This window comes from Oncorhynchus nerka, linkage group LG22 (genome assembly GCF_034236695.1).
Source record: "Oncorhynchus nerka isolate Pitt River linkage group LG22, Oner_Uvic_2.0, whole genome shotgun sequence".
Classification (NCBI taxonomy): domain Eukaryota; kingdom Metazoa; phylum Chordata; class Actinopteri; order Salmoniformes; family Salmonidae; genus Oncorhynchus; species Oncorhynchus nerka.
Genome location: NC_088417.1, coordinates 29,160,981 through 29,188,039, shown reverse-complemented (window position 1 = coordinate 29,188,039; position 27,059 = coordinate 29,160,981). Strand labels below are relative to the sequence as shown.

The following is a 27,059-nucleotide window of genomic DNA, read 5'->3' as shown; positions in this document are numbered from 1 at the left end:
GTATAGGCCTCAATCCACACCGAAGCAAAGCTCTATAATGGAAGATCAGAATGATGAGATGATGACTTAGGAATAACCTAAAGTTACCCAACGTCATTCTCTGCAATATTGTACAACATCTGAACAGTCAGACAGTCCCCATTGCCTAGATCTTTCCATATATTGTACATGGTAGACACTGATGAGATGAATGTCATGCACTAGTATTTACTGAGTGCTGGAAACCGCGAACACAATTGCACACATTTCTCTTCTGATGAAAACAATATGTTAATGTTCTGTGAACAAAACACTTAACAGTGATTTTTATATTCCCTGATGACATGTGTATTTAATGTTTTGTGAAAGGTGGTCTAAAGATACGGAAGTCAGGAATGGGCAAGAAAACTATGAGAAGTTCTGAAAATGTACTTGAGCGTTGGATTGTTGCTGTTGTGCTGTAGATACATTTCAACGCGGATCCCAAAATTTCTTGGAACGCAATTGAGAAAAACTGTAGAATGAACATTATCTAACATTCAAATGAAAAACATCAGTCGTGATTGGTGGAGCCTGTTCCGCCTTTCTCGCTTAGCTGTGTAGAGACAGTAGTGTACTGATGCAGAGCTTCCCAAAAAAACTTCCCAAATGTATGTACTATTGTTAGACAGAAATATGGTATAGAACAGGGGTATTTAAATACTATTTGAGAAGGTCCAGTCACACACACTTCCTAGGTCCGGATGGATATTGTCATTTATTTGTGTAGTAACAAACTAGTGTACGTCTAGAGAGGCTGGTGTCTGACTCTGTAGGGGCCTGTGAGGAGAGCTGTGTTTCAGTATGTTGGGACAGACAGTAGGAAGGAATCCATGTGGGACAAACATCTGGGTTCCTAACCAGACCAGTGATCAACATCACACCAATGTGTAAACAAAACAAAATGGCAACGCAATATTAGCTAGCCAGCTGTCAGAGATGAATCAGTCTACAGTTAATCTAAGACTTTTGAGACATGAAAATATGACATATTTTTATTATGAAGTTTGGAAAGATGTGTAGTGCTGCCAATTAGAAAATATTTAAACATTAATGCTGTTTTTTGAAGTGTAGAATTTTAATTGGAATGACAGGATGAGGCAAAAGTTGAATAATTATCGTGATTCGTCATCTTATCCTCTTTGTTCTAATAATAATATAATTGTTATCCTGGAATTGTCTCCCTATGATGTTTTAAACATTTCTACAGATGATTATCTAAGAGGCATATAATCTCCACATAGAACATTCAAAGAATCCTATTATACACTGTTATTTAATTAGTTATTTTTGTCAGTTGTGAAATCCTTTCACAGTCTTGCACAATTCATACATACAGTTGTCTTCCAGATAATTGTATTATCAAATGTATTATTTGTGCTACATTGTCCCAGTCTAATTCCCAGCCTTTGGCTTACTGTGAAACAAATACTGTGCGAGTATAATGTCACAGCTTTCCTTGTCATGACAGCTAATGCAAGTATTTCTGAAGTGTGAAACCTTTATCATAATAAATGACTTTGTTTATCGGGAATTTATCCATCGTCCAATAACCAAACACTACACAGGGTAAAATCATCAGTTAGTGCATCTGGGAACTGGGAACTGTTTGTATCAAACCTGCACTATTTCTGACCGACTCACATGGATGTGTTTGTATTGGAGCTAAATTTGGCTTACACAATATCACCCTAATTGATTTAATGGGAGCACTTTTTCAAGATCACTGGCTGTTTGGAAAGATTATGTTGTTGGCTATTTGGTCATTCTATAAGCCTGCTTGGAGGGGAATCGGTAGTGGGTATGCGTGCGTGTGTGTGTGCGCGTGTGTGTGTACATGTGCAAATGTTTTCTCTGCATCTCATCTGATCTTGTCATTAAAATAATAACCTCTGATACAGATACAAATAATCACCTCCTGCCAATTATCTTTACACAGTCTCAGTTCATATTTACCCAACTCTCTCTCTCCATGGCTCGGAACAACGTCTGGTAGAACAAACCGAGGCTGCGTCTTAAATGGCATCCTATTCCCTATTTAGTGCACTACTTTTGACCAGGGCTCATAGGGTGACATTTGGGACGTAACCTGAGTGTTTACCCAGCAGCCTGGTACAGTGAACCCATCACCTTTATCCACAACACAACACACAGCTGGCAGACTAACAGACTTTACACTCCAGATAAATTAACTGCCTTTTACCTCAGCGCTTCTAACAAGCATATGTACTGTAGTCTGTATCCCGATTGGGGAGAAAGAAACGTGGACGAAAGAGAGACAAAGCGCTAACATGATATTAACAATTACTCAGTGAGTTTTCTTGCCACCCATTACACACACCTTTTCACCTTGTTAGCAGTGCCAGGCAGGCGGCGCGCTAACCGCTGCTCCAGAATATCTCTCCATGTAATTAAAGGATATCCCAGGTGCTAGATGTATGGAGATTGGGGAGTTGTGAGTAAAATTGAATTCTCAAATCTAATGGAAGAGAGTGAAGGGGGGGAGAGAGAGAAAAAAAAGAGAGAGAGAAGAAAAGAGAGAGAAGAAAAAAGAGAGAGAGAGAGGAAAAGAGGTGAGAGAGAAAGAGAGAAAAAAGAAAAAGAGATAATGAAAGAGAGAGAGAAGAAAAGAGAGAGAAAAGAGAAAGAAACAGAGAGAAAAAAAAGAGAGAGAGAGAGAAAAAAGAAAAAAGAGAAAGAGAGAAGAAAAGAGAGAGAGAGGGGAAAAGAGGGAGAGAGGAAAAGAGGTGAGATAGAGAAGGAAAGAGAGAGAGAAGAAAAGAGAGAGAGAGGGAGAGGAAGAGAGAGAGAAGAAGAAGAAAAAGAGAGAGAAGAAGAGAGGGCAAGAGAGAGACAGAGAGAAGAAAAGGGAGGAGAGAGAAGAAAAGAGAGAGAAAGAGAGGAGAGAGAGAGATAAAAGAGAAAGAGAAGAAGAGAGAGAGAGAGAAGAAAGGAGAGAGATGAAAAGAGAGATGAGAGAGAGAAAGAGAGAGAGAGAGATTAAAAGAAAGAGAGAGAGAGAGAGAGAGATGAAAAAATATAATCTGTTTTCTGTATCAACGTAGAGCAATACTTCAGAGAGGCTGTTCAAACACGGAGTTAAAACAGGCTTATCTGCTCAAAGGTTAATGAGGAGCAAACATAGTGGTGGTGGTGTGTGTGGTCTGTTTGTGTGTGTGGTGGTGATGGGGAGGAAGACACAATAGAGCACTCAGCAGAACAGGAACGTGCATACACACACACACAAGGGTGAGGGAAAGGGAGTTAGGTGAGGTGTGTGTGAGTCAGGTGAGGTGTGTGAGTATGTGCGAGTCAGTTGAGGTGTGTTTGTGTTTGGGGAGACTACGTCAGGTGAGGTGTGTGAGTATGTGCGAGTCAGTTGAGGTGTGTTTGTGTTTGGGGAGACTACGTCAGGTGAGGTGTGTGAGTATGTGCGAGTCAGTTGAGGTGTGTTTGTGTTTGGGGAGACTACGTCAGTTGAGGTGTGTTTGTGTTTGGGGAGACTACGTCAGTTGAGGTGTGTTTGTGTTTGGGGAGACTACGTCAGGTGAGGTGTGTTTGTGTTTGGGGAGACTACGTCAGTTGAGGTGTGTTTGTGTTTGGGGAGACTACGTCAGGTGAGGTGTGTTTGGGGAGACTACGTCAGGTGAGGTGTGTTTGTGTTTGGGGAGACTACGTCAGGTGAGGTGTGTTTGTGTTTGGGAGACTACGTCAGGTGAGGTGTGTTTGTGTTTGGGGAGACTACGTCAGTTGAGGTGTGTTTGTGTTTGGGGAGACTACGTCAGTTGAGGTGTGTTTGTGTTTGGGGAGACTACGTCAGGTGAGGTGTGTTTATGTTTGGGGAGACTACGTCAGGAGAGGTGTGTTTGTGTTTGGGGAGACTACGTCAGGTGAGGTGTGTTTGTGTTTGGGGAGACTACGTCAGGTGAGTGTGACGGAGAGGCGACAGATTGCACTTTCCTAAGAGAGTGTCTCTGCTGGTTGTTCATGGTGCAGTTGGCAGTGTTCTGGGGCCTGCTGGAGTCTGGTGGAGGGCTAAAGTGGAACACTAATTGAAGTCAGGGAAGCAGCATGCGTTAGGTTTGGGCCATGCCTCAGTCCCATAGCCCCGGCCCCGCTCCCACAGGGTGCGTGAAATTGTTTTGTGCTTCCCACCAGTTCTAGCTGTGTACTTTGGGCTATTGGCATCTCCTACAGCAACCTACACCCCCTCCATGGATATCAGTAGGTTAAATGGAAAACAGGTTGGCACTGCCTGTCTCCTTGCGCTCATCTCCACTTTTGCCTGTTACCTGAAAGCCAACTGAATCTATGATCATCCAAACTAAATTTATGAAGGAAGCATTTAATTGGCTTGGATTCCAGGCTAGTTACAGTACCTGGCAGGATGCATTAGCATTGCAACATTTGCATGTGGATCTCTGGTGGTTGTGGTATGTTGTAACCCCCTAGAGGCATGTAAATTCCTCTCAATGTAGAACTAAAGAGCATTTGTGCTGTAAATCCTGCATAGAGACTGTTATAATGTTTCCTTTAGATAGATTTTGTGGCCATTGAAAAGTATTCTATAAGTCTGCACTCTGCTGTACAGTATGTCAACCTCTCCCACTGAGGTACACATTGTTTTTCCCCTGCTTTAAACTAAGTGCCTGTCAGTCTTATCAGCACAGCACTGTGTTGAGTCCTGGCAGGGGAGGCCATGCGGGCCAGACGTGCGTGTGTGTGTGTGTGTGTGTCTGCTGTTCTTTCAGTGCAGTGGTGGCGTCTCCCTGGCTCTGGGCCTCTGGGCTGTGGCAGCAGGGGCCAGGGTGGGAGATGAATGGCCCGCTGCTCACAGCCCACTAAGTAATACAGCAGATGATGAATCACTGCTTTCACTATCACCAAAATTGGAATCATTGGGTGCAGGAGCCAAAACTAAGAGGGTTCCTTGGTGGTGGTGTGTAGTCATCTGTTACCATGGCTTTTACCATGGCCACCCCAGGGCCAAACAGGGTATTCCCCCTCAACCAAGAACCAGATTAACCCATGTCTATAACGGAAATGTATAATATCCTTGCTAACTGATGGACAAATCTGAAGATTTAAAAAAAAATATATGGAAAATATTTTTTGACACTGGAGGTTTACTTTTTATACAATCATAAAACGTATCTGTCCTGTTAAGACACTTGTACTAGCTAGACTCCAAATTTCATCCATTTACACCAAAAATAATGAATTCTGTGGGGCATTTTGATATGGTGTTACCATAATATGACCTATAAAAAGGGCCCTGCTTTGGCCTTAGGTGGTCTAGCTCAGTGGTTCCCAAAATTTTCTTTTTTTTCTTTTTTTTAAGGAACTCAGTCTGGATTTAAACTTCCTCTTTAAAATTGAAATAGTAGAATGCGATTTGAAATTGGGTAGTGCATCATCAGTTCCTCTTGTCATGTCAGTCATGGCATATCTACATTTTTGTTTATGTTTTTTTTAGCCCATAGATAGTCTTGTATGATAAAAAAAATTACAAATATCACATGAATACACGTAATGTGTATTCATGTGATATTTGTATGATAAAAAAATTGGCAAAATGGCACATGGCAAAATGTATAGAATTGCAAGAAAATTCTTTGCACCCCATGACAAAATGTGTAGAATTGTATGAAATAAGCTTTAACCCTACAAAATTCTCTTTACCAACAAGAGATGTGTGAACAGTTTGTGTCATGAACAGTAGATGTCGTGCGTGAGCACACACGGGATGGGGGGCCCCGAGTGAAAAAGTTTGGGAACCCCCTGGTCTAGCAGGTCACATGAATACAGTCCACTGCTTTCTCAGAAAAAGTCTATCTATTTTTCCTGTTGTCTCTCCTCTATCCATTAAAGCATAAAATGCCAAAACTATACACAATAAAAAGAGAGAGAATTGATAGCTGTGTCTGGTAAAAGGCAGGGCCCAAAAAAATCTAATCCAAATAAAATGTTTTACATGTCAGCAGTCGGGTTTTCAAGATATTGGACTTTTAAGAAGCAAATGCATCATCATGGTTCTTGAAAATCTATTATCTTGATAACTTGACTACTGACTTGCAAAAACATTTTGGGACTGTAGCAACAATGGACTAATAAAAAAATATATATATATATTGTTTTTTATGGAATTTTTCCTTTAACTCTGTCTGGTAAAAGACAAAGAGCTAGGGAGCGCTAGGCTTATTCAAAGAGTTAGCACTGGGCTAATTCACTGCCTGGCGGGCAGGCAGCGTTGGTGGCGTATGTAAAACAAATCCTTGAACACAAAGGATGACTTAATGAACTTAATGAGGTTTTCCTAATTACAACAGAGCAGATAAAAGTTAGCCGTGTCAAATGAGTATTTTCTGCTCTCCTTGGCATGGATTAAGAAGCAGGTCATTCAAATAAGACCTACATTATCCCACAGTATTAAAGATCAAATGGTAGCCAACCATATCTACTGACACATTGACACCATGCATGTTGGGCGTCATGTCGTTTTTTTTAAACCGCTATTTTTCAAATGTACCCTATTGTTTTTCATGTATTCATTTGATTGTTTTTCATCTATTGAGGTTATACTGTTCGTAGTATAACAACGTCCTCCTCCAACTGCTCTGAATTGTTGCGATTCCATACCCCAACATACTGTACATGTCTAGGCCAGCCCAGGCCAGCATATTGTATTGCAATACATAGCGTCCATAGTTAAACCAGTCACTCTAATATAGCGATGTTTAAGTCCTTCCACCACTGTATTCATTATTATGCATTCCTGTAAGAGGGTGATTTACTTTGTCATCAAAACGCATCAGACAACCATGAGTGTATATTTCAAAGTCATCAGATAACTGATACTCTTTAATGACATGAAGAAACATAATTAATTTTTTTTAAACATCTAATTTATTTGTTCTGTAAACGAACCCGCCCCATGAAAGCATAAATCCTGTCTGTTACTTCCAGCTAGAAATTAATTTGTGTGTTCCGTTCGCGTCCTTTGAGAATGCAATTATCTCAACAAACAGCTCCTCGCTCGGTGGTAGAAATACATTCTAACTTGTTCTACAGCAGCCAATAACCAGCCAGCGTTGGCTGCCATGTTATTAATCCCAACGCTCTTCCTCAATATCATGAGCAACACAGCTAACATGAAATCATCCAGCATGAAATGTACCACCAACCTTTCAAACTGTTCTCTAATGAAGTACAGCATTTAAAAAAAGAGAGTTAGCTTAGTTCACCCAACACATAATACAAATTTAGCCTAGTGTCTACCATTTATTGTGTATGTTCAGTAGGATGCTTTGCGCATATTCATACACAGTTGGAAGTCGGAAGTTTACATACACCTTAGCCAACTACATTTAAACTCAGTTTTTCACAATTCCTGACATTTAATCCCAGTATAAATTCCCTGTCTTAGGTCAGTTAGGAACCACCACTTTATTTTAAGAACGTGAAATGTCAGAATAATAGAAGAGAGAATAATATATTTCAGCTTTTATTTCTTTCATCACATTCCCAGTGGGTGAGAAGTTTACAGACACTCAATTAGTATTTGGTAGCATTGCCTTTAAATTGTTTAACTTGGGTCAAATGTTTCGGGTAGCCTTCCACAAGCTTCCCACAACAAGTTGGGTGGATTTTGGCCCATTCCTCCTGACAGAGCTGGTGTAACTGAGTCAGGTTTGTAGGCCTCCTTGCTCACACACACCTTTTCAGTTCGGCCCACAAAGTTTCTCTAGGATTGAGGTCAGGACTTTGTGATGGCCACTCCAATACCTTGACTTTGTTGTACTTAAGCCATTTTGCCACAACTTTGGAAGTATGCTTGAGGTCATTGTCCATTTGGAAGACCCATTTGCGACCAAGCTTTAACTTCTGACTGATGTCTTGAGATGTTGCTTCACTATATCCACATAATTTCCCTACCTCATGATGCCATCTATTTTGTGATGAGCGGCAGTCCCTCTTGCAGCAAAGCACCCAACAACATGATGCTGCCACCCCCATGTTTCGCGGTTGGGGTGGTGGTCTATGGCTTGCAAGCCTCCCCCATTTTCCTCCAAACATAATGATGGTCATTATGGCCAAACAGCTCTATTTTTGCTTCATCAGACCAGAGGACACCAAATTATGTTCATCTCTAGGAGACAGAACACGTCTCCTTCCCGAGCGGTATGACGGCTGTGTGATCCCATGGTGTTTATACTTGTGTACTATTGTTTGTACAGATGAACGTTGTACCTTCAGGAAGTCTACAGGACTTAGGACCTGGTACCTTCAGGAGGTCTACTTGTGGAGGTCTACAATTCTTTTTCTGAGGTCTTGGCTGATTTCTTTTGATTTTCCCATGATGTCAAGCAAAGAGGCACTGAGTTTGAAGGTAGGCCTTGAAACATATCCACAGGTACACCTCCAATTGACTCAAATTATGTCAATTAGCCTATCAGAAGCTTCTAAAATCATGACATAATTTTCTGGAATTTCCCAAGCTGTTTAAAGGCACAGTCAACTTAGTGTTACACTTCTGATCCACTGGAATTGTGATACAGTGAATTATAAGTGAAATCATCTGTCTGTAAACAATTGTTGGAAAAATTACTTGCGTCATGCACAAAGTAGATGTCCTAACCGACTTGCCACAACTATAGTTTGTTAACAGGAAATTTGTGAAGTGGTTGAAAAACAAGTTTTTAATGACTCCAACCTATGTGTATGAAAACCTCCGACTTCAACTGTATTCATATAGCCTGTCATTGTAAATAGCAATTTGTTCTTAACTGACTTGCCTAGTTAAATAAAGGTTAAAAAAATGTTTTATATATATATATATATATACTGTATATAAAACGTATCCCATGTGCAGTATCAGAGAGGATAATGTTGAACAGAAAGTTCATCCACACACTGGTATAATGTTTAATAGACAACGTTCGACCCCAAACTGGGTCTTCGCCGGGACTATGTCCTGTGTAACAATATTTCTCCAGTCAGCCAACCCTATAGGCTTCCCTGTTGGCCCTTGGTTAATCCCAGTCAATCTGACGTGTTGATATGAGATTCTGAGGGTGGTGGCTCCTGGTGACCCAAGCAGAACCAGTTAAGGTCCTGTCACATATCCAATACAGTAAAAAGCAGTATGCTTCAACTCAGTTCAACTCAGGCCAGCAAGGTTGGTTGAGAGAGGGACTCAAATTGGTCACCCACATACACTTTCTCACAGTACAACTTCACACTCAAAATCAGGGTTGTCAAACTCAATTCCTGGATGGCCTTAATAAGGCACGAATTGAAAGGGAATAACAAAAATCAGCAGACACACGGGAATTTGAGTTTTGACACCCCCTGCTCCAAATCTATGCTCTTCTATGTTGTTTTACTCATCGTCTTTTAAGAAATCAGAGATTGATAGTCAGGAGGATGTCAGTAAGTGAGATTCTGAATTGATGCACACAGATCCATCAGTGCATCTATCCATTTCAACCTTGAATCATTTACCTACGAAACAGGCTGACCCTGGTGAGTGTCTGACCCGGGGGTCGGCAGTCTTTTAGCAGGTCGATTAGAATGCTCCTGGGATCTGTGGAGAGGCAGAGGTGGAGGTCAGCTAGTCTCATCCAAAACACGTCCGCAAGCAGGAATGGGGTGTGTGTGTGTGTGTGTGTGTGTGTGTGTGTGTGTGTGTGTGAGAAAGTGCGTGTGAGAAAGTGCGTGCGTAGGTGTGCAGGAAGGGAGATGAGCCCTGCCACAGGACAGGCCAAGGTTGGGCTGTTGTAAAAAAATATATATATACAGTATATAATAATGTTTTTTTTAAAGAACACACACACTGTTCATTGCACCAGAAGCTCAACATTGTGTAGGTAGCTGTGACACCACTAGTACCGGCAAGTTCCTGAATCTGCATACACCACTTCGAAACAAGATTGGTCAGCCAGTTCTCAACTACTGCATATGTTACTTATCATTGAAACATCAGGATATCAATCTGAAACTGCCATTATTAAAAGCAGCGATTGGTGTACTGCACTCTACTGTTTTGAGATGAGTTTGCGATAGTGAGCTTCAGTCATGTGGTTTAATCTATTAATTGCACACATCAGGTGCATAGAGAAAACCAAACGCTGGTTGACCGGTGGCGGTCGGTGCCGTTTATGATGAGGGAGGATGATTTTTTTTCATGAGCATGGCCTTATTTCTATTACAGCATGTTGGATGACTGTCATTCATATTCCATTCACCCAGTTCAATGTAACATCGATAGGTTTAGGCTGCTACATAATAAAAAACATTTTCCATATACCCATCATGAGGTTGCTATAACCTAGCCTATGAATAGAAGTGTACAACGTAAGTGCACACAGGTCGATAGAAACATTTGAGATGACATTTAATAAACCCCTGATCACACATTAACACAGTTCACTTTTATAGCAGCCACGTTGTATTCCTTTTCGCTTCCATGCACTCTCACCTTTTCCCTTCGTTTGTGGACTTCAATGAACAACACATCAGCTGTATGTGACCAGGGCGAGAAAAAAAACGTTCCAAGCCAAACCATGTCATAAAATACCGCCCGCATCGTTGTCCCCCATATTAGCTAAAGTAACGTCCTAGTCAACATAGCTAATAGAACTAATATGTTAGTAAACTTGCTACAATAATGCAGTAATGTTTCAGCGTATAGTCAGTAAGCAGTTACACCGGCGGGCCCCGGTGGCAATAACTTAATAAAACCAAAAGCTTACCTTGACTTGGAAGAGTTCCAGTGTTGTGTTGGATAGTCATAGCCAGCTAGCTAACATAGCATCCCTCTGTTTGAGCTGGGTGTTTGAGTAACTAAACTAGCCAGATCCATTTGCTAGCTACGTAAAGGAAACTGAAAGTGAAATAAAAATGACGAAATCTCTCTCTCTATTGCTTCTTCATTTTTTAAGAAATTAATTTGTTGAAAACTGTTAAACTATTGTCTTTCTCTCTCTTTGAGTCAATTACTCACCACATTGTATGCACTGCAGTGCTAGTTAACTGTAGCTTATGCTTTCAGTACTAGATTAATTATCAGATGTTTTATTGGTTGAACAACATGTCAGTTCATGCTGCAAGAGCTCCGATAGGTTGAAGGACATTCTCCGGAAGTTGTCATAATTACTGTGTAAGTCTATGGAAGGGGATGAGAACCAAGAGCCTCCTAGGGTTTGGAGGAATATACGGAGGACGGAGCTAGCTGTCCTCTGACTATACCATGGTGCTACCCTACAGAGTGCTGTTGAGGCTACTGTAGACCTTTATTGCAAACAGTGTGTTTTAATCAATTATTTGGTTACACATGAATATATTTAGTATAGTTTTATCTAAAAATGATCATTTTTTCAATGTTTTTACTGAGGAGGATGGTCTTCCCCTTCCTCCTCTGAGGAGCCTCCTCTGTGGTTGACGTACAGTAAAATTGGCATTGTAGTATGTAAAAGTCACTGAGCATAAAGGTGTCAGCCAGAATTATGTTGGGGTAGAAAAGGCTTTTCTTTATTCCCAGATGGTATAGCTATAGTGTAGACACAGTGTCTGAATATAAGGGGTTATAGCCAGTGTGTTGTGTGTGAAGACTGGCAGCATGAGACAGAGGGTGTCTTTACTGATCCCCCTCAGGGGCGGGAGGGAGGCCAGTGTAAATCAAGCAGCCTCAGGGTTACAGAACACATATACTGCTTGCTTCTTTATGAGAGAGAGACATTTTTTTACATCTAAATAAGATATTTGGTGCAGTATTTCTCAAGTGAAAAAAATACATGAAAACTAGTTGCATATCATCAAATGACAACGAACATTTAATTGAAGAATCCCTACTGTTGAACAATCACTGACGAAGGGGCGTGGACTTTGGCTACGTAACGCCGACAAACCTGCCGAACACCAAAACAAACAAAAACATCACAAAATGTTGTCATAATATATGAGTGAACTGTTTCGAATGGGAAACATATGGTAAATTTAAGACAGAAAGGGTAGGAATACACAGTATAGACAGAGTCATCTAGGAGTCATCTATGCTAGGTTTAGCTGATGTTCACTACAGTTACTGAGCGCTATATTAAGTCCACACTGACTGAGTTTGAGAGAGATCTCTGCATACACACACTGCAGGCATAATTCCTCTATAATAATGTGAAGTGGGATTTTAGGGCCTCTGAAAATAGTTCTGTCTCTCAGTGCTTCAAAGGGAGGAACGGAAATGAGCACTAACACACCAGTCAGTTAGTGGTTCAGATACAGATATGAGTCAGGTGTGCCGTGCACTTCAAAGTCAAAGAAGCCATGAAGGCAGCACAAATGAAGCCCTCTTCACCAATTCAACCAGTGTGTCTTACTAAGGGCCTCGCTCATCTCCCAGCTATTCAACGCTCGCTGCAGAGTAGCAATGTGAAGGGTACAAACCACGTCAGTCAGCCAGTGTGTTGCCAGTGTATTGTGTACGTCTCCAAGTACGTAGCTGAATGTATGAGAGACAAACAACAATATGTGAATGGTGAACTTTAATATTAGTTGCATAAAGCTTCAGGCTGATGTTAGGCTATATATTTCCCTCTATATTTCTGTCCTAATGATTTGGCCACATGCACATGCCTCTATTGATTTGATCATAACGGTTTATGTACAGTAATTCTGAGAGAATGTACGTACACTCCTGACAAATGCAATGGATTGTCCTGACATAAGGCACATTGATTTGGGACTAGAAAACTGTATTGCACTTAAACAGAGTTTGCACTTTGTCTGAAATTCATTTTGAGTCGACTTGGAGTTCAGATGGAGACCTATTTGAGTGAAGGTGTGTGTGTGTGTGACTTAGGCAACACTGTTGGCCTTAAAATACCTCAGGGTCTATGTGATCCATGACACTTGATTCTGACAGAGGACACGCTCTTAGCAGCATTAGGACACGGTGACGGTGACCAGCGTTCCACATCAGTGAAACCCTAAAGAACCATTCGCAGGAGAAATACAACGAAACCCTTTCACCACGTATCCGTGCAAAAAAATCCCACAGTTGTATTATTTAAAAGGGCACAAAAAATAGCCAAGTAGCTTATGAATAAAGGGGTTGGTCTAGTGAGGGTGCTTTGAAAAATTTGGGAGGTTTTGCCCTCGTGCTTTTTCATTATTTAAAATTCACATACATGCATACTTCATTTCGCTTCTTCACGTAAATTATCCATCCCCATTTTCAAAGAGCGCCCAGCGTCAGTTTACCAAAAACGCGCGCTCCTCCGTATAGACTTGTGAACGTTATGGGTAAAGACATTTAGGCCTACGTGTGCACGCAATGCCATGGAACGAGAGAAGCGATTTATGATATCATGCTTCTGACCAGATCTTATTTAGAAATATTGTTGTTGGTTTAAAAAGCAGATTGATTGTTTTTCATTTCATTAATTTAAAAACCAAACGTATTGGAAATATTCACCATCCATGGGTTTATGGTGATAATATAAGCTACATGGCTCGAATGCAATGCAATTCCATCTGCTATTTATGGAGAAGTGAAAACATTACATTTGCGAGCAGTATAACGGTGAGTGGATATTCCCCCTTTCTCTTTGAATGGGCGTAAAACTCTCCATAGTCTTAGTTGCCTTGTCTGTGTTATACGAACTGTATTTAGACATAGCCTATTTAAAACAAGTTTTTTTAATTAGAATTTTATTTTATTAGAATTTCATTAGAACCTTAGTCAATAACCATGTTTGACATGTCCGTTTCCAGTCCGTTTCCAGACTGCAATATACAGTAGGCCTAGCCCCTATATCAGTGCAAATGCTATAGCGTGTTTAACAATGTATTTCCATATTGAAGCAATGCGATTAGAACAATGTGGACTGCATATTTAGCAAATGTGGGGCAGGCTATTTAACAAACTAGCCTATAACGGACTAACATTCTAATTGGAGTTGATGCCAATGCAATACATAAAGGACCATAAATACACAACTTGAAGCGACCACATACACCACATGACCAAAAGTATCTGAACACCTGCTCGTTGAACATCTCCTTCCAAAATCATGGGCATTAATTTGCAAGTTCTCCCACTTAAAAAAGATGAGAGAGGCCTGTAATTTTCATCATAGGTACACTTCAACTATGACAGACAAAATGAGAAAAAAAAAAATCCAGAAAATCACATTGTAGGATTTTTTATGAATTTATTTGCAAATTATGGTGGAAAATAAGTATTTGGTCAATAACAAAAGTTTATCTCAATACTTTGTTATATACCCTTTGTTGGCAATGACAGAGGTCAAACATTTTCTGTAAGTCTTCACAAGGTTTTCACACACTGTTGCTGGTATTTTGGCCCATTCCTCCATGCAGATCTCCTCTAGAGCAGTAATGTTTTGGGGCTGTTGCTGGGCAACACAGACTTTCAACTCCCTACAAAGATGTTCTATGGGGTTGAGATCTGGAGACTGGCTAGGCCACTCCAGGACCTTGAAATGCTTCTTACGAAGCCACTCCTTCGTTGCCCGGGCGGTGTGTTTGGGATCATTGTCATGCTGAAAGACCCAGCCACGTTTCATCTTCAATGCTCTTGCTGATGGAAGGAGGTTTTCACTCAAAATCTCACAATACATGGCCCCATTCACTCTTTCCTTTACACGGATCAGTCGTCCCGGTCCCTTTGCAGAAAAACAGCCCCAAAGCATGATGTTTCCACCCCCATGCTTCACAGTAGGTATGGTGTTCTTTGGATGCAACTCAGCATTCTTTGTCCTCCAAACACGACGAGTTGAGTTTTTACCAAAAAGTTATATTTTGGTTTCATCTGACCATATGAAATTCTCCCAATCTTCTTCTGGATCATCCAAATGCTCGCTAGCAAACTTCAGACGGGCCTGGACATGTACTGGCTTAAGCATGGGGACACGTCTGGCACTGCAGGATTTGAGTCCCTGGCGGCGTAGTGTGTTACTGATGGTAGGCTTTGTTACTTTGGTCCCAGCTCTCTGCAGGTCATTCACTAGGTCCCCCCGTGTGGTTCTGGGATTTTTGCTCACCGTTCTTGTGATCATTTTGACCCCACGGGGTGAGATCTTGCGTGCAGCCCCAGATCGAGGGAGATTATCAGTGGTCTTGTATGTCTTCCATTTCCTAATAATTGCTCCCACAGTTGATTCCTTCAAACCAAGCTGCTTACCTATTGCAGATTCAGTCTTCCCAGCTTGGTGCAGGTCTACAATTTTGTTTCTGGTGTCCTTTGACAACTCTTTGGTCTTGGCCATAGTGGAGTTTGGAGTGTGACTGTTTGAGGTTGTGGACAGGTGTCTTTTATACTGATAACAAGTTCAAACATTAATACAGGTAACGAGTGGAGGACAGAGGAGCCTCTTAAAGAAGAAGTTACAGGTCTGTGAGAGCCAGAAATCTTGCTTGTTTGTAGGTGACCAAATACTTATTTTCCACCAAAATTTGCAAATAAATTCATTAAAAATCCTACAATGTGATTTTCTGGATTTTTTTTCTAATTTTGTCTGTCATAGTTGAGGTGTACCTATGATGAAAATTACAGGCCTCTCTCATCTTTTTAAGTGGGAGAACTTGCACAATTGGTGGCTGACTAAGTACTTTTTTGCCCCACTGTATGTGTGTATGTATGCGTGTATGTGTATACATATAGTTACTAAACAATATATTGGGGATTGGAAATTATACAGACTATCAAGGCTCAGGCTGTTACCCAGATGCAGACACAGGAGTTTATTATAGGTCAAGAGGCAGGCAAAAGGTAAGTCAAGGCAGGCAAAGAATCATAATCCAAATCAGAGTCAGGCAGGTATAGGACGGCAGGCAGAAAGGTCAGAAATGGGAAGATAAGGATAAACAAAAACTAAAGTACAGGAAACACGGGAACACACTGGTAAGACTTGATGGGACAAGATGAACTGGCAACAGACAGAGGAAACGCAGTTATAAATACACAGGATAATGGGGGGAGATGGGAGACACCTGGTTGGGGGTGGAGATGAGCACAAAGGCAGGTGAAACAGATCAGGGTGTGACAGCAGACAATTACATTGATGGAAGCTACAATCTATTTACAATATTCAAGCTGATCTAACCCCCAATTTTTTTTTTATGAAAGGTGTTCAATGGAGTTGAGGTCAGGGCTCTGTGCAGGCCAGTCAAGTTCTTCCACACTGATCTAGACAAACCATTTCTGTATGGACCTCGCTTTGCATGGGGGCATTGTCATGTTGAAACAGGAAAGGGCCTTCCCCAGACTATTTCCACAAAGTTGGAATCACAGAATTGTCTAGAATGTCATTGTATGCTGTAGTTAAGATTTCCCTTCACTCGAACTAAGGGGCCAAGCCCGAACCAAGAGCAACAGCCCCAGACCAGTATTCCTTCTTCAACTAACTTTAGAGTTGGCACTATGCATTGGAGCAGGTAGCGTTCTCCTGGCATCCGCCAAAACCCCGATTTGTCTGTCTGACTGCCAGATGGAGAAGCGTGATTCATCACTCCAGAGAATGCGTTTCCACTACTCCAGAGTCAAATGGCGGCAAATTGTACACCACTCCAGTCGATGCTTGGCATTGGCATATGGTGATCTTAGGCTTGTGTGCGGCTGGTCGGCCAATGAAAGACATTTCATGAAGCTCCCGACGAACAGTTCTTATGACAGACGTTTCTTCCAGAGGCAGTTTGGAACTCGGTAGTGCAACCGAGAAGAGACTATTTTTACGCGCTACACACTTTAGCAATCGGCGGTCCCATTCTGTGAGCTTGTGTGGCCTACCACTTCGCGTTGATGCTCCTAGACATTTCCACTTCACAATAACATCACTTACAGTTGACCAGGGCAGCTCTAGCAGGGCAGATATTTGACGAAGTGACTTGTTGGAAAGGTGTCATCCTATGACTGTGCCACGTTGAAAGTCACTGAGCTCTTCAGTACGGGCCATTCTACTGCCAAAGTTTGTCTATGGAGATTGCATGGCAGTGTGCTTGATTTTATACACCTTTCAGCAGCAGGTTGTGGCTGAAATTGCCAAATCCACTAATACTTTTGTAGTTAATTTAGCCAGGAAGCATGTTCTGATTGGCAGGAGAGGGGCCAAGCCTCGACACACCCACAACTGGTTTATTCATCAAAACACGGCCCTTTCGAGACCACCACCAGCAACTGCGCCTATAATTGTGGTGGTGAAAATAGCTCAAATATTTCTGCCTCACCCCCAAACCTATAGTGCTACTGTAACAGTATAACTTTAGACCGTCCCCTCGCCCATAACCGGGCGCGAACCACCGGGCGCGAACCAGGAACCCTCTGCACACATCAACTACGGTCACCCACGAAGCATCGTTACCCATTGCTCCACAAAAGCCGCGGCCCTTGCAGAGCAAGGGGAACCACTACTTCAAGGTCTCAGAGCAAGTGACGTCACCGATTGAAACGCTATTTAGCACGCACCACCGCTAACTAGCTAGCCGTTTCACATCCGTTACACTACCACCAGCGCTTAGATTCACCATTGCGTTAGGTTTGTTAAAATAGATCCCCTAGAGGAGAACTCTTATTCTAATGACCATGTGCAGTCACCACTCTACTCTCCTCATCTGTGACTAGTGTAATGTATTCACGGGTGCGCTTTTAGCATTCTTCTTTAGCAATTTGTCATTAATGTCTACAGTACTCCTTCAAAAAGGTTTGCTTTTCACCCTCCAATATACTTTGGACCAGTTTGAACCACTTAGCCAACCACAAAAGGAAGAAGCACCTTTCCCTTCCTCCATTTAAATGAATGTTAAAAATGCATTTTGCATGTAGACATACAATAACAAAAGACACCCTGCTCTCTGGGATGTTCCCCCTAATGCAGCTGATATTGCCAAGCCTAATCCCCGTTGCTACATTAATGTACTTCTCAGGGACTTGCGAAGTGGCTGTCCTTTGATAAATGCATCTGGTTTGGTTCAAAGAAAAAGATAGATTTCTGTGCTAGTGCCAATGCCATTTACATTCCACATCAACAGAACTAGTACATCCCAGGCCTGTTAAATGTATTTTTGTAGTTTAGAATGCCTAGGGAAAAATCACAAAGAAAGAATCACATCATTTACATTGTCCCGACCAGCACAGGTTTGTATTTTACATTTTCCTCTCTGCCTTATGGTAGAATGCTCTACACAGGTTAGCACACACACACACACACACACACACACACACACACACAGGCAAGAGCAGTGCTATACCATAGTAGTAAATACTACCAGCCCTGTGCTTAATTTCTGAGTCTGAATGGATCAACATCAAACAGTTCTTTAATTGACTCTGAATCACACTTAGTGTGGAGCATAGGATTGGAAATGGGATATCATGAGCTGTCAGTTCATATTTATCGCAATTTCTAGCGGCAGGATTGTGTGAAATATAGAGGGCAGTCGGTGCCTGAATGGAGGGAAATACACCATAGTGTTAGTTTACGTCCTAAATGCCATTTGCCGATACAGTGCACTACTTTTGACCAGGGTCCATAGGGTTTTGGTGAAAATAGTGCACTATATAGGGAATAGAGTTCCATTTGGGATGCAACGTTAGTTATCCCCCCCCCTCTCACTCAAACATCTCTCGTTCTCCATATTGTGAAATGTGGTGTCAGTTGGTATTTGTTTCTTGTTTACCCATGACGTACATTTTTGGTGAGAAGTCACATGACTACAGACACATGAGAAGAGTGTAGCTTATTCCCTTTCCGTTGTATTCCAATAACCATAACGTCTCCTAAATACTTATTGTTGTGTTGCGCAGTGGGAAGAATTAAAACATAGTAACATAATTCAAACAGTGCTGATGATTCATGGGGAAATTATGTCTGCTTTAAATCAGGGACACATTTCATCATTTTTTTCTTTCCTCATCTTTCTTTCCTCCGTTCATTTCCATCAGTCAGATGGGCTGCTCCTGTAAGTGTGTCCTGAGTGGCCGCGCATCTGAAACTTATGACTAGCCAAGTCTTCAAACATCACGCCGCGACGCAACCAAAGCATGGCAGAATGACAGATAGTCCTTTCAATATATAGTGACAAACAAATTAGTGCAAAGATGTTTCCTCGCTGCATACCAGATGTGTTGGGCGCTGTCGTATGGAACAGGCGATGAAAAAGTGTCCGTGTCCCATCTGTGCTTCCCGGGACCATCGGTGCAGCAATTTCTGCTGAACAAAGTAGTGTAAACACAGAGCCTGATTATAGGTGTCCTAATGGCCGCATAAAGATGGCGTCGCTGTAAATCAGACAGTCAGGTTCATTTTGTTCATGAGGCTCCCCTAGGCAGAAAGAGAAAGAGATGGACAGGTGGAGAAATAGATGGATAGAGTGGGAGAGAGATGGAGGGATGGACAAAAAGGATGGATATATGTAAAGTATATCCAGACTCGCACACAACTTATCTGTCATGGAACTGTTGCAGTCTGGTTTTTCACCTTTTACTCCATCTCACTCATCCTCCTTTCGTAAACGAATACTCAGGCTGTGGTGTTGCTCTCTCTAGAGTCCCTGCGGGTCTGGATTACACACGGTGCTCATGGAAGTTTTACATGCAGAGGCCAATTCATCCCTAACTTTACACCCGCTGAATGGTAGCCCGACACTCTGAGATTGGAAGGCGAATGGAGCGCCATAGTGGTCTGTCTGGTCATGCCCTGATGGATAGTTATGGGGCGGAGAGGATAGACGGGTGGATGGACAGGCAGACACGCAGACAGATCCTTGCGGAATGCAAAACACTTTCCAGTGCAAGACGTAATCACAGACCTGGCTGCATCGTTTCATTACACTCCAGACTTATCTGCGTCACTGTACCTTGTAAATACATATGAGAAGTTTGTTATCGGATTATTAAGGCAACAGACCCCGAGGGAGGCAGCACATCAAATCTTTGTCTGTCTGTCTGCGTGTCTAGTCTTTATCATGTTTGTTAATTAGTCTCCCTCATGGATGACGGCCTGACTGACATTAATATTCTGTTAAAGAGGAAAAAGACGACTGTGCATTAAATCCCCTGTTTATCAGGTAGTAATCATCATCCGTGAACACTATCAGACATAACGGAGAAGAAAAGAGATGAACAGTTTTAATTGGGTGAGGTTATTTGTGTAGGAACAGGAATTCAAGTGCATTGTGGGTCCACGTTGGGAATCTGTCGGTTTCTCTTTTCCTATCTACCCTGAATTCGTCTTGTAGAAGTCCTATTCCCTTTCTGGTACCATTTCACAAAGTGAGTGTGCAATTTTATCCCTGAAAGCACTGAAGGTTGAAGACAAGGACATCCACCACTATCTACATTAGGTGCAAATGCAGAAATCATGCAATGCCAGGTTTATTTATTGAATGCATTAGGCCCAAAAGCCTTTTGTCCCGTGCAGTATCCGAGCTCTAACATTGAAAAGCTTTTATGATGCAAAGAAGGAAGTCGTATCTCTCGTGTTACAGTGTTTCTGTAAAGAACCAGTAGCGCTCTTCGGTGAGGTGAGTGCTTTAAGAAGAGAGGTAGGTGTGTGTTATGTTATGGGGTGTGTTTGACAGGAAACCTGCTCAGTTTAATAGGTCCTGCTACCATAGCATCAGCACAGACACTGGAGCAGGCCCTTCAATGATACTCATCCACATCAAGCCCCTTTTTGAGACTGTGTGAGAGTGAGTGGGTGCTATGTATCTCTCTGTCTAAAAGCCATAATGGAAGAAGAAGTGTTATTGAATTTTTCCTCTCCTCACTATCAATGATTCATTGACACGGTTTTTTTCCTCTGCATTTCCCTGCCTAGTCACAATGGTGTGTAATAACGAGTGCCCACTTCAGTTCACTTCAAGCACAGCTTTGATATCTTCTCAATGCCCTCGTGGCTTTGCATTGCTATGCTGGCCTCACATTCCTCCTCTAATAAAAATACGTGTGATTCAAGAGCCTTTCCATCGATGTGCAGTATTGTTTTTGTAAATATGTTTATTTTTAGAGCCTGGCTGTATCAGTTTCAAGATGTGAAGATTATATGGCCTTGCCTTCCTTCTCTGAGTTTTGCCCAAATGTGAATGAGCATGAAGATGATACGATTAAACTAATTCAATCAAGCATCATGCCATACGATTGGTTAACTGGATGTTCCAAACACTGGAATAAACTGGGCATGGCTAGAGCTTGGCTTGGGTTGGTGCTCGGGCTGCGGAATGGGGGGTTGGACTGGGGTAAGACTGGGGCTGGGGCTATGCAGCTGGCACTGGGGGGGGGGGGGCTGGTGCTAGTGGTTGGTGCTAGGGCTGGTGGTGTTGGGGTAGAAAGCTAGGTCTGGCTGTGGGCTGTGTCTTTGGGTTGGGTTGTCTCCTAAAGTCCTGTCCTTGGCATGGTCCAGGAGAACACATGTAAAGCAGATGGCCTGGCTCCTCTGTCTTCTGTGGCACTAATCAGGTGCTAAATATCCATCCGACTGCTACCCAAAACACTGGCACACACACACACAAACTCACACACACACACACACACACAAAGACACATACACACACGCACACCCCAATCACTCAGTCCTTGGATGACATACTGCTATTCCCACCTTGCCTGTCAATATGTCTGCATAATCCTTTAATGAATCCTATAATGTTTGGCACAGCCTATCATGACAGTTTATGACAGCACTTGAGATTGTTGGTATGAACTGAAGCACTGTACAAACAAGAGATTATCAAATGTAGGAAGGCATTGGGTGAAGAGGTATAAAGTTAAAGGTTAAATTAACACAAAAAAACGATTAAAATAAAGAAATAAGTGTGTCCCAAATGGCACTCTATTCACTTTATAGTGCACTACTTTTGACCACAGCCCTATTGGTCCTGCTCAAATGTAGTGCACTAATTAGGGAATAAGGTGCTATTTGGACCAACCTGGGACCTAGCTCCAATACAGCAGTTAAATGCAGTCATGAATCTTGGCTGTAAAAGATATGTGTTGGTTTTTATGTAAGCCAGTGGATTTATGTGTGTACACACTGACTGGAGAGTAATTTACTCACATGCACTGGCACACACACGCACACACACACACACACAAGCTGTTTATTGATGCAGCTAGTGATCAGCTGCTTAGCGATCAGCTGAGCCATCGGACAGAAATCAGATTTTAAGTGTGGCCGGCAGCTCACTGAGACAATGCAGCCTCTCTCATTTACCAGTTCAGAGCTGTTTAATCTGTGGCCCGCGAGACAGACAGAGATGGAGAGGGGGGAGAAAGCCAGTCAATGATTTCCCTCAGTGCCTATTTCTGTCTCCCGTCGCTCATCTGACCCATCCGTTATGTGGAAGGAACCACAGGGAAATGTGATTGGCTCATTACCCTCCCTCTGCACTGAACCAGGAAAAGAAAGGATAAAGTAGACAGGGCCCTTATCATCTGCTCATTGTGAATTTGCATACACACACACACACACATGCATGGATGCATGCATAAACACACACTTCACCTGCCAAACTTGGCAAACCTGGTTTTAATAAGAGCTGTATTATACAACAGGCAAATCCCCAGTGCCAAAATCCATCTCTATCAGAATCTCTGTCCTTACTGTATGTATGATTGACTTAATATCTTATCAGTTTACCTGAGCAATGCCTACAGTATGTTAAAAGTATGTTTCTTTACTACTGTGCCATACCTAACTAGATCTGAGACCAACATTTACTGTAAACCTGTCCTGAATGAGTTCCATCTCTTTGTTAGTGATCAGGCTGATGATGTCATACATATCAGTGGGTTGGCTCTCTCTCTCTCTCCCTCTAGCCCCTCACAGCCCAGTGAACGTCAACACTTGGCAGAGGTTGTTGAGTTGAGTGGGTGGTGCAGAACCTAAGGCACAACACGATGATAAAAAAATACATTAAAGGCTTCTGAGGCCCACGTGGAAACTTATGCCGGCATGTGGTAATTGCCCTCCTCATATTTTGCGCTGTGTTTTACACTTTGTGTGGACGTTTGTCTTTTAAGGTTCCCGGTCAGAAGACATGTCTTCAGAAACGCTTCAACAGCTACAGTGTTAGATGGTGTGTTTGCTAATTTAGCAAACACTATGAACCCGGCCATGTCAGGATCTAACGTTTGAGAGAAAACACTGCAACGACAATAATTACGTGGGTAGAAACAAGTTGCCCTCTAGAGACATAGCTAACAGCATATAGATTGATTTATCTAGAAACTAGTCAGTGTGTGCCAAGACCTTCTGCTGCTGTTTTCTCTAATGGACAGACTGACTAACAGCTGCATTTTGCTGGTGTTAGTTATACTGTAATTAGGTCACAATGCAGAGTGGTATATTGTAATTTCACCCCACTGGGACACGGCTGATCTGTCCACAGCTCTTAGAGAGCAGCCGTGTGTGTCATTGTGAATCATCAAACCCTTCAGTATTGTTCAACGGGGAGGAAGGGAGGGAGGGAGGGAGGGAGGGAGCGAAGGAGTTCAAGCAATGGATTGGGAAACAGTGGTCTAGTGTAATTAAAGGGGATGGGTACAGTAATATGTGGGCTGCTGTGCCATCCCTTTAAATACAATGGATTCAGGTAGTCTCCCTAGAGGTCCCCCTGGTGTTCCTGCCTCCAGGTGTGCGTGTTGTTTACAGTGTAACACCCTATTAGAGTCCATCACCGCTGGGTCTGGTGCTTTCAGCCCAGGCTGAACATACATCGACAGGCCAGTCAAACCCCTTTAATTAGAAACCACTTCCTCACTTCCCCCAACACCTAATATCTCTTAATGATCAATAGTTTGAGCACTGCTCTCTAAGCAGAAAGAGGAGGAGGAGGAGGAGAAATGGACTGAGAAAGATAGGATAGACCAGCCGTACTCCATGTGTAGAGTGTGTAGGAAGAGTGTGTTTACGTGTCGGTGTATCAATAACACTGTTTCATTCCAGAGTAGCACTCATGGTGTGTTTGTCTGTCTCTTTCCTCTCTGTTCACAGAGAAAGTCAGCATGCTCTCTGCATTGATCGCTCCCTTCAAGTACATGAGCCCTGGGACCACCAGCACAGAGGATGAGGACACTTTAAGTAAGCCACACCACTCAGAATATTCCTCCCAACATACTGGATGCACAGCCACTGATGATATGATAGCCTATGATATACTGTACTCATCCCAAGGAGAAATTTGTCTTGGACAAATTGCAGTACTGCTTCCACATACTGTAAATACACTGTACTGTAGAGCAGATATGAAAGTGATCTATCTGTACATTTTCTGGTTTTGAAACAAAAATTTGTGACCATTTTCCAGAAATGCAATGTGCTTCTTTGTCCCTGCAACTAGGTTTGAAGAGCAGAGCATGATAGCACAGCTGCTCCAACTTTGTCCTCGTAGAGAATAGAAGTCTGAAATAAGGCCGATAGCTTTGCTCTTTCACCCCCCCCCCCCCAATGTGTGTAACTTTCAATGCAATACAATCCCCCATTACAAAAGAGATTGCTGCTTTGCATTAGGTACAGTAACAAATACTCTCCCACTTAAACCTCAGAGTCACAGAACCAATTTTGCAGCAGATTACAGAATGATTTGGCAGATAATACCCCATTTGAGGGGATTTGGATTTGAATTTTAGAACACTTAAATAAGATAGCCTCCCTCGCTATGAACTTTGGGGACTGTCGACTGGGGGACGCTGGTAGATCTGTTCATTACCCTTTCATTGTGTATCAAGTGGCTAAATCTGCCCCAAGAGCTTTGCTTTCTGAATCTCATTCTATTGCACACTGAAATATAGTGAATATGGAGCGCCACACAGTTATGTCTGCATTTATTACTTACTTTTATTCTAAACAATGGTTTTATTGCTCTAAATTGTTTTGTTTCCTTTTCTTGTCGTTGTCAGGCACCAGTAGCACTGAGGTCAAAGAGAACCGAAATATTGGTAACCTAGAGGACTGCTGTTCTATTGTCCCCGGCGACCGCCAATCACTGTTCAGATCGGACACATCTAGAGGTGGGACTTCCGGTCTGAAGAGAAAGCGGCCGTTGGAGGAGGACAATAACGGACACCTGTGCAAACTCCGTCTGATCTACAAGAAACTGTTGTGGTCGGACTCACCAAAGAATGCCCTGGTGCAGCTGAATGAGCTGAGGCCAGGCCTCCAGTACCGCATGGTATCGCAGACCGGCCCGGTCCACGCACCCCTGTTCTCAATCGCCGTAGAGGTGAATGGCCTCACCTTTGAGGGCACGGGCCCCACCAAGAAGAAAGCTAAGATGAGGGCGGCCGAGCTGGCCCTCAAGTCCTTCATTCAGTTCCCCAACGCTCCTCAGGCTCACCTGGCCATGGGTAACCATGGCAACCCCTCTGCAGACTTTACCTCGGACCAGGCGGCAGACTTCCCAGACACTCTGTTCAAGGAGTTTGAGCCGTCGTCATGTGGTGGCGTAGTCGGCGACAGCTTCTCCCTCTACCGGTCGGCGTCGGAGAAGAGCGAGCTGCGCCTCTCCAGCGCCCTCCGACACGGCCGATTACTTCGCCACACGTTGGACCTAATGGTGCAGGCCAAGCAGCGGCTGGCAGGGGTCCCTGTTACCATCCCCACCGAGGCCCCCAAAACCCCTGTGGTGCTGCTCAACGAGCTGCGTCCAGGCCTGAGGTACGTGTGCCTGTCCGAGAGGACAGAGGGGCGGCGGGCGCGGAGCTTCATCATGGCAGTCCGCGTGGACGGGAGGATATTCGAGGGCTCTGGACGCAGCAAGAAGCTGGCCAAGACCCAGGCGGCCCAATGCGCTTTGCAGGCCCTCTTCAACATCAGGCTGGCTCCTGAGGGGAGAGGAGGTCTTAAACCCAGCAGGAATAGATGCCCTCATTTGCCCCAGGTGAGTAGCTTGGCTTTTGGTTAGGACATCTGGCAGCTTCTTCTCTCCCATACAGGGTCCTGTAATAACCAAAGCAGCAGGAACACAGCAGAAACACTATTGCCATCCAACAAGTAATTAAGAGGGAGGAGATATGGGTAAGGATGAGCTGACAGGGGGGTGAAGGGAGGGAGGAGAGGGAGGAGGGACGATGATAAGGGAGATTTGTAAGCATGCTGACTTATCATTTACTTTGGACGGGAAGTGTGACGACAGTGGCGTATCTAGTGGAAACATGCAAATGGTGTGTGTACGTTGGAAGGCTCAGGCTGCGGGTAAACAAAATCTGCTCAGTGATCTATTCAAACGGAAAGGGATGTAAATGAAGCAAATTATTGGCCTTGTGCCTCCGACACAAGAGAAAACTGAACGGCTCCCAAAATGAGCTTTTCTATTTTGCGTGTGTGTGTTTCCAGAGCTATAATTGGTAGAGTATTGTAATTTTGCACAATCTCTTGTTTCCCCAGGTGTAGCATCTACAAACATTAATTCAATCTCTTGCCCAAAGGAGATCGAAAAGCAAAGAGCAAATCGACAAACAAACCACTGACCCAATCCCGTGCTCATTTACTCAAATATGTAAATAGCAATCAGACCAGGCAAACATGTTTTGAGGAACTTTTCCATTTTAGACCCCAAAGTCATTCAGGGCTGGATTCTGTGGTTGGACATTTTAACCTTCAATTCAGCATTTAAGGTTGTGTGCAAAATGTCACCCTATTCTCTAGATAGTGCACAGGCCCTCAACAGAAGTTGTGCACAATATAGAGAATATGATGCCATTTGGGACATGAACAAAATATATCGAAGGTAACACTACCAGGGAAACATTTTTCTAGCCAATTCAATCATCAGCTGCGAATGTTATTTTCACTTTAGACATGTTTATAATCGCACAAATCTAGGTATCTAGGCAACCTAGGCCAACAGTATCATTCATTTTGTTGTAGGCTCTAATAAGGAACAATATTCATTGTATACATTTAAGACAAATAGTTGATACGTTGTTCATCAATGTCAAAAAATACACAGATACCTGTAGCTATGCGTGCATGGGTGCATGTGTGCATGCGCGTGTCTGTTTATACATGGTATTTGTGTGTATGGTG

The 27,059-nt window shown here is 42.8% G+C and overlaps 1 protein-coding gene across 1 annotated transcript in view; it reads left to right on the top strand.

The window, feature by feature from the left end:
• The window catches only part of adarb2 (adenosine deaminase RNA specific B2 (inactive)), a 224,321-nt gene that overhangs the window by 123,025 nt on the left and 74,237 nt on the right, over positions 1 to 27,059 (top strand). The window contains exons 2-3 of the mRNA XM_065007116.1: positions 24,027 to 24,113; positions 24,932 to 25,911. Of these exons, the coding sequence (XP_064863188.1) occupies positions 24,027 to 24,113; positions 24,932 to 25,911 (1,067 nt within the window). The remainder of the gene's footprint in view (positions 1 to 24,026; positions 24,114 to 24,931; positions 25,912 to 27,059) is intronic.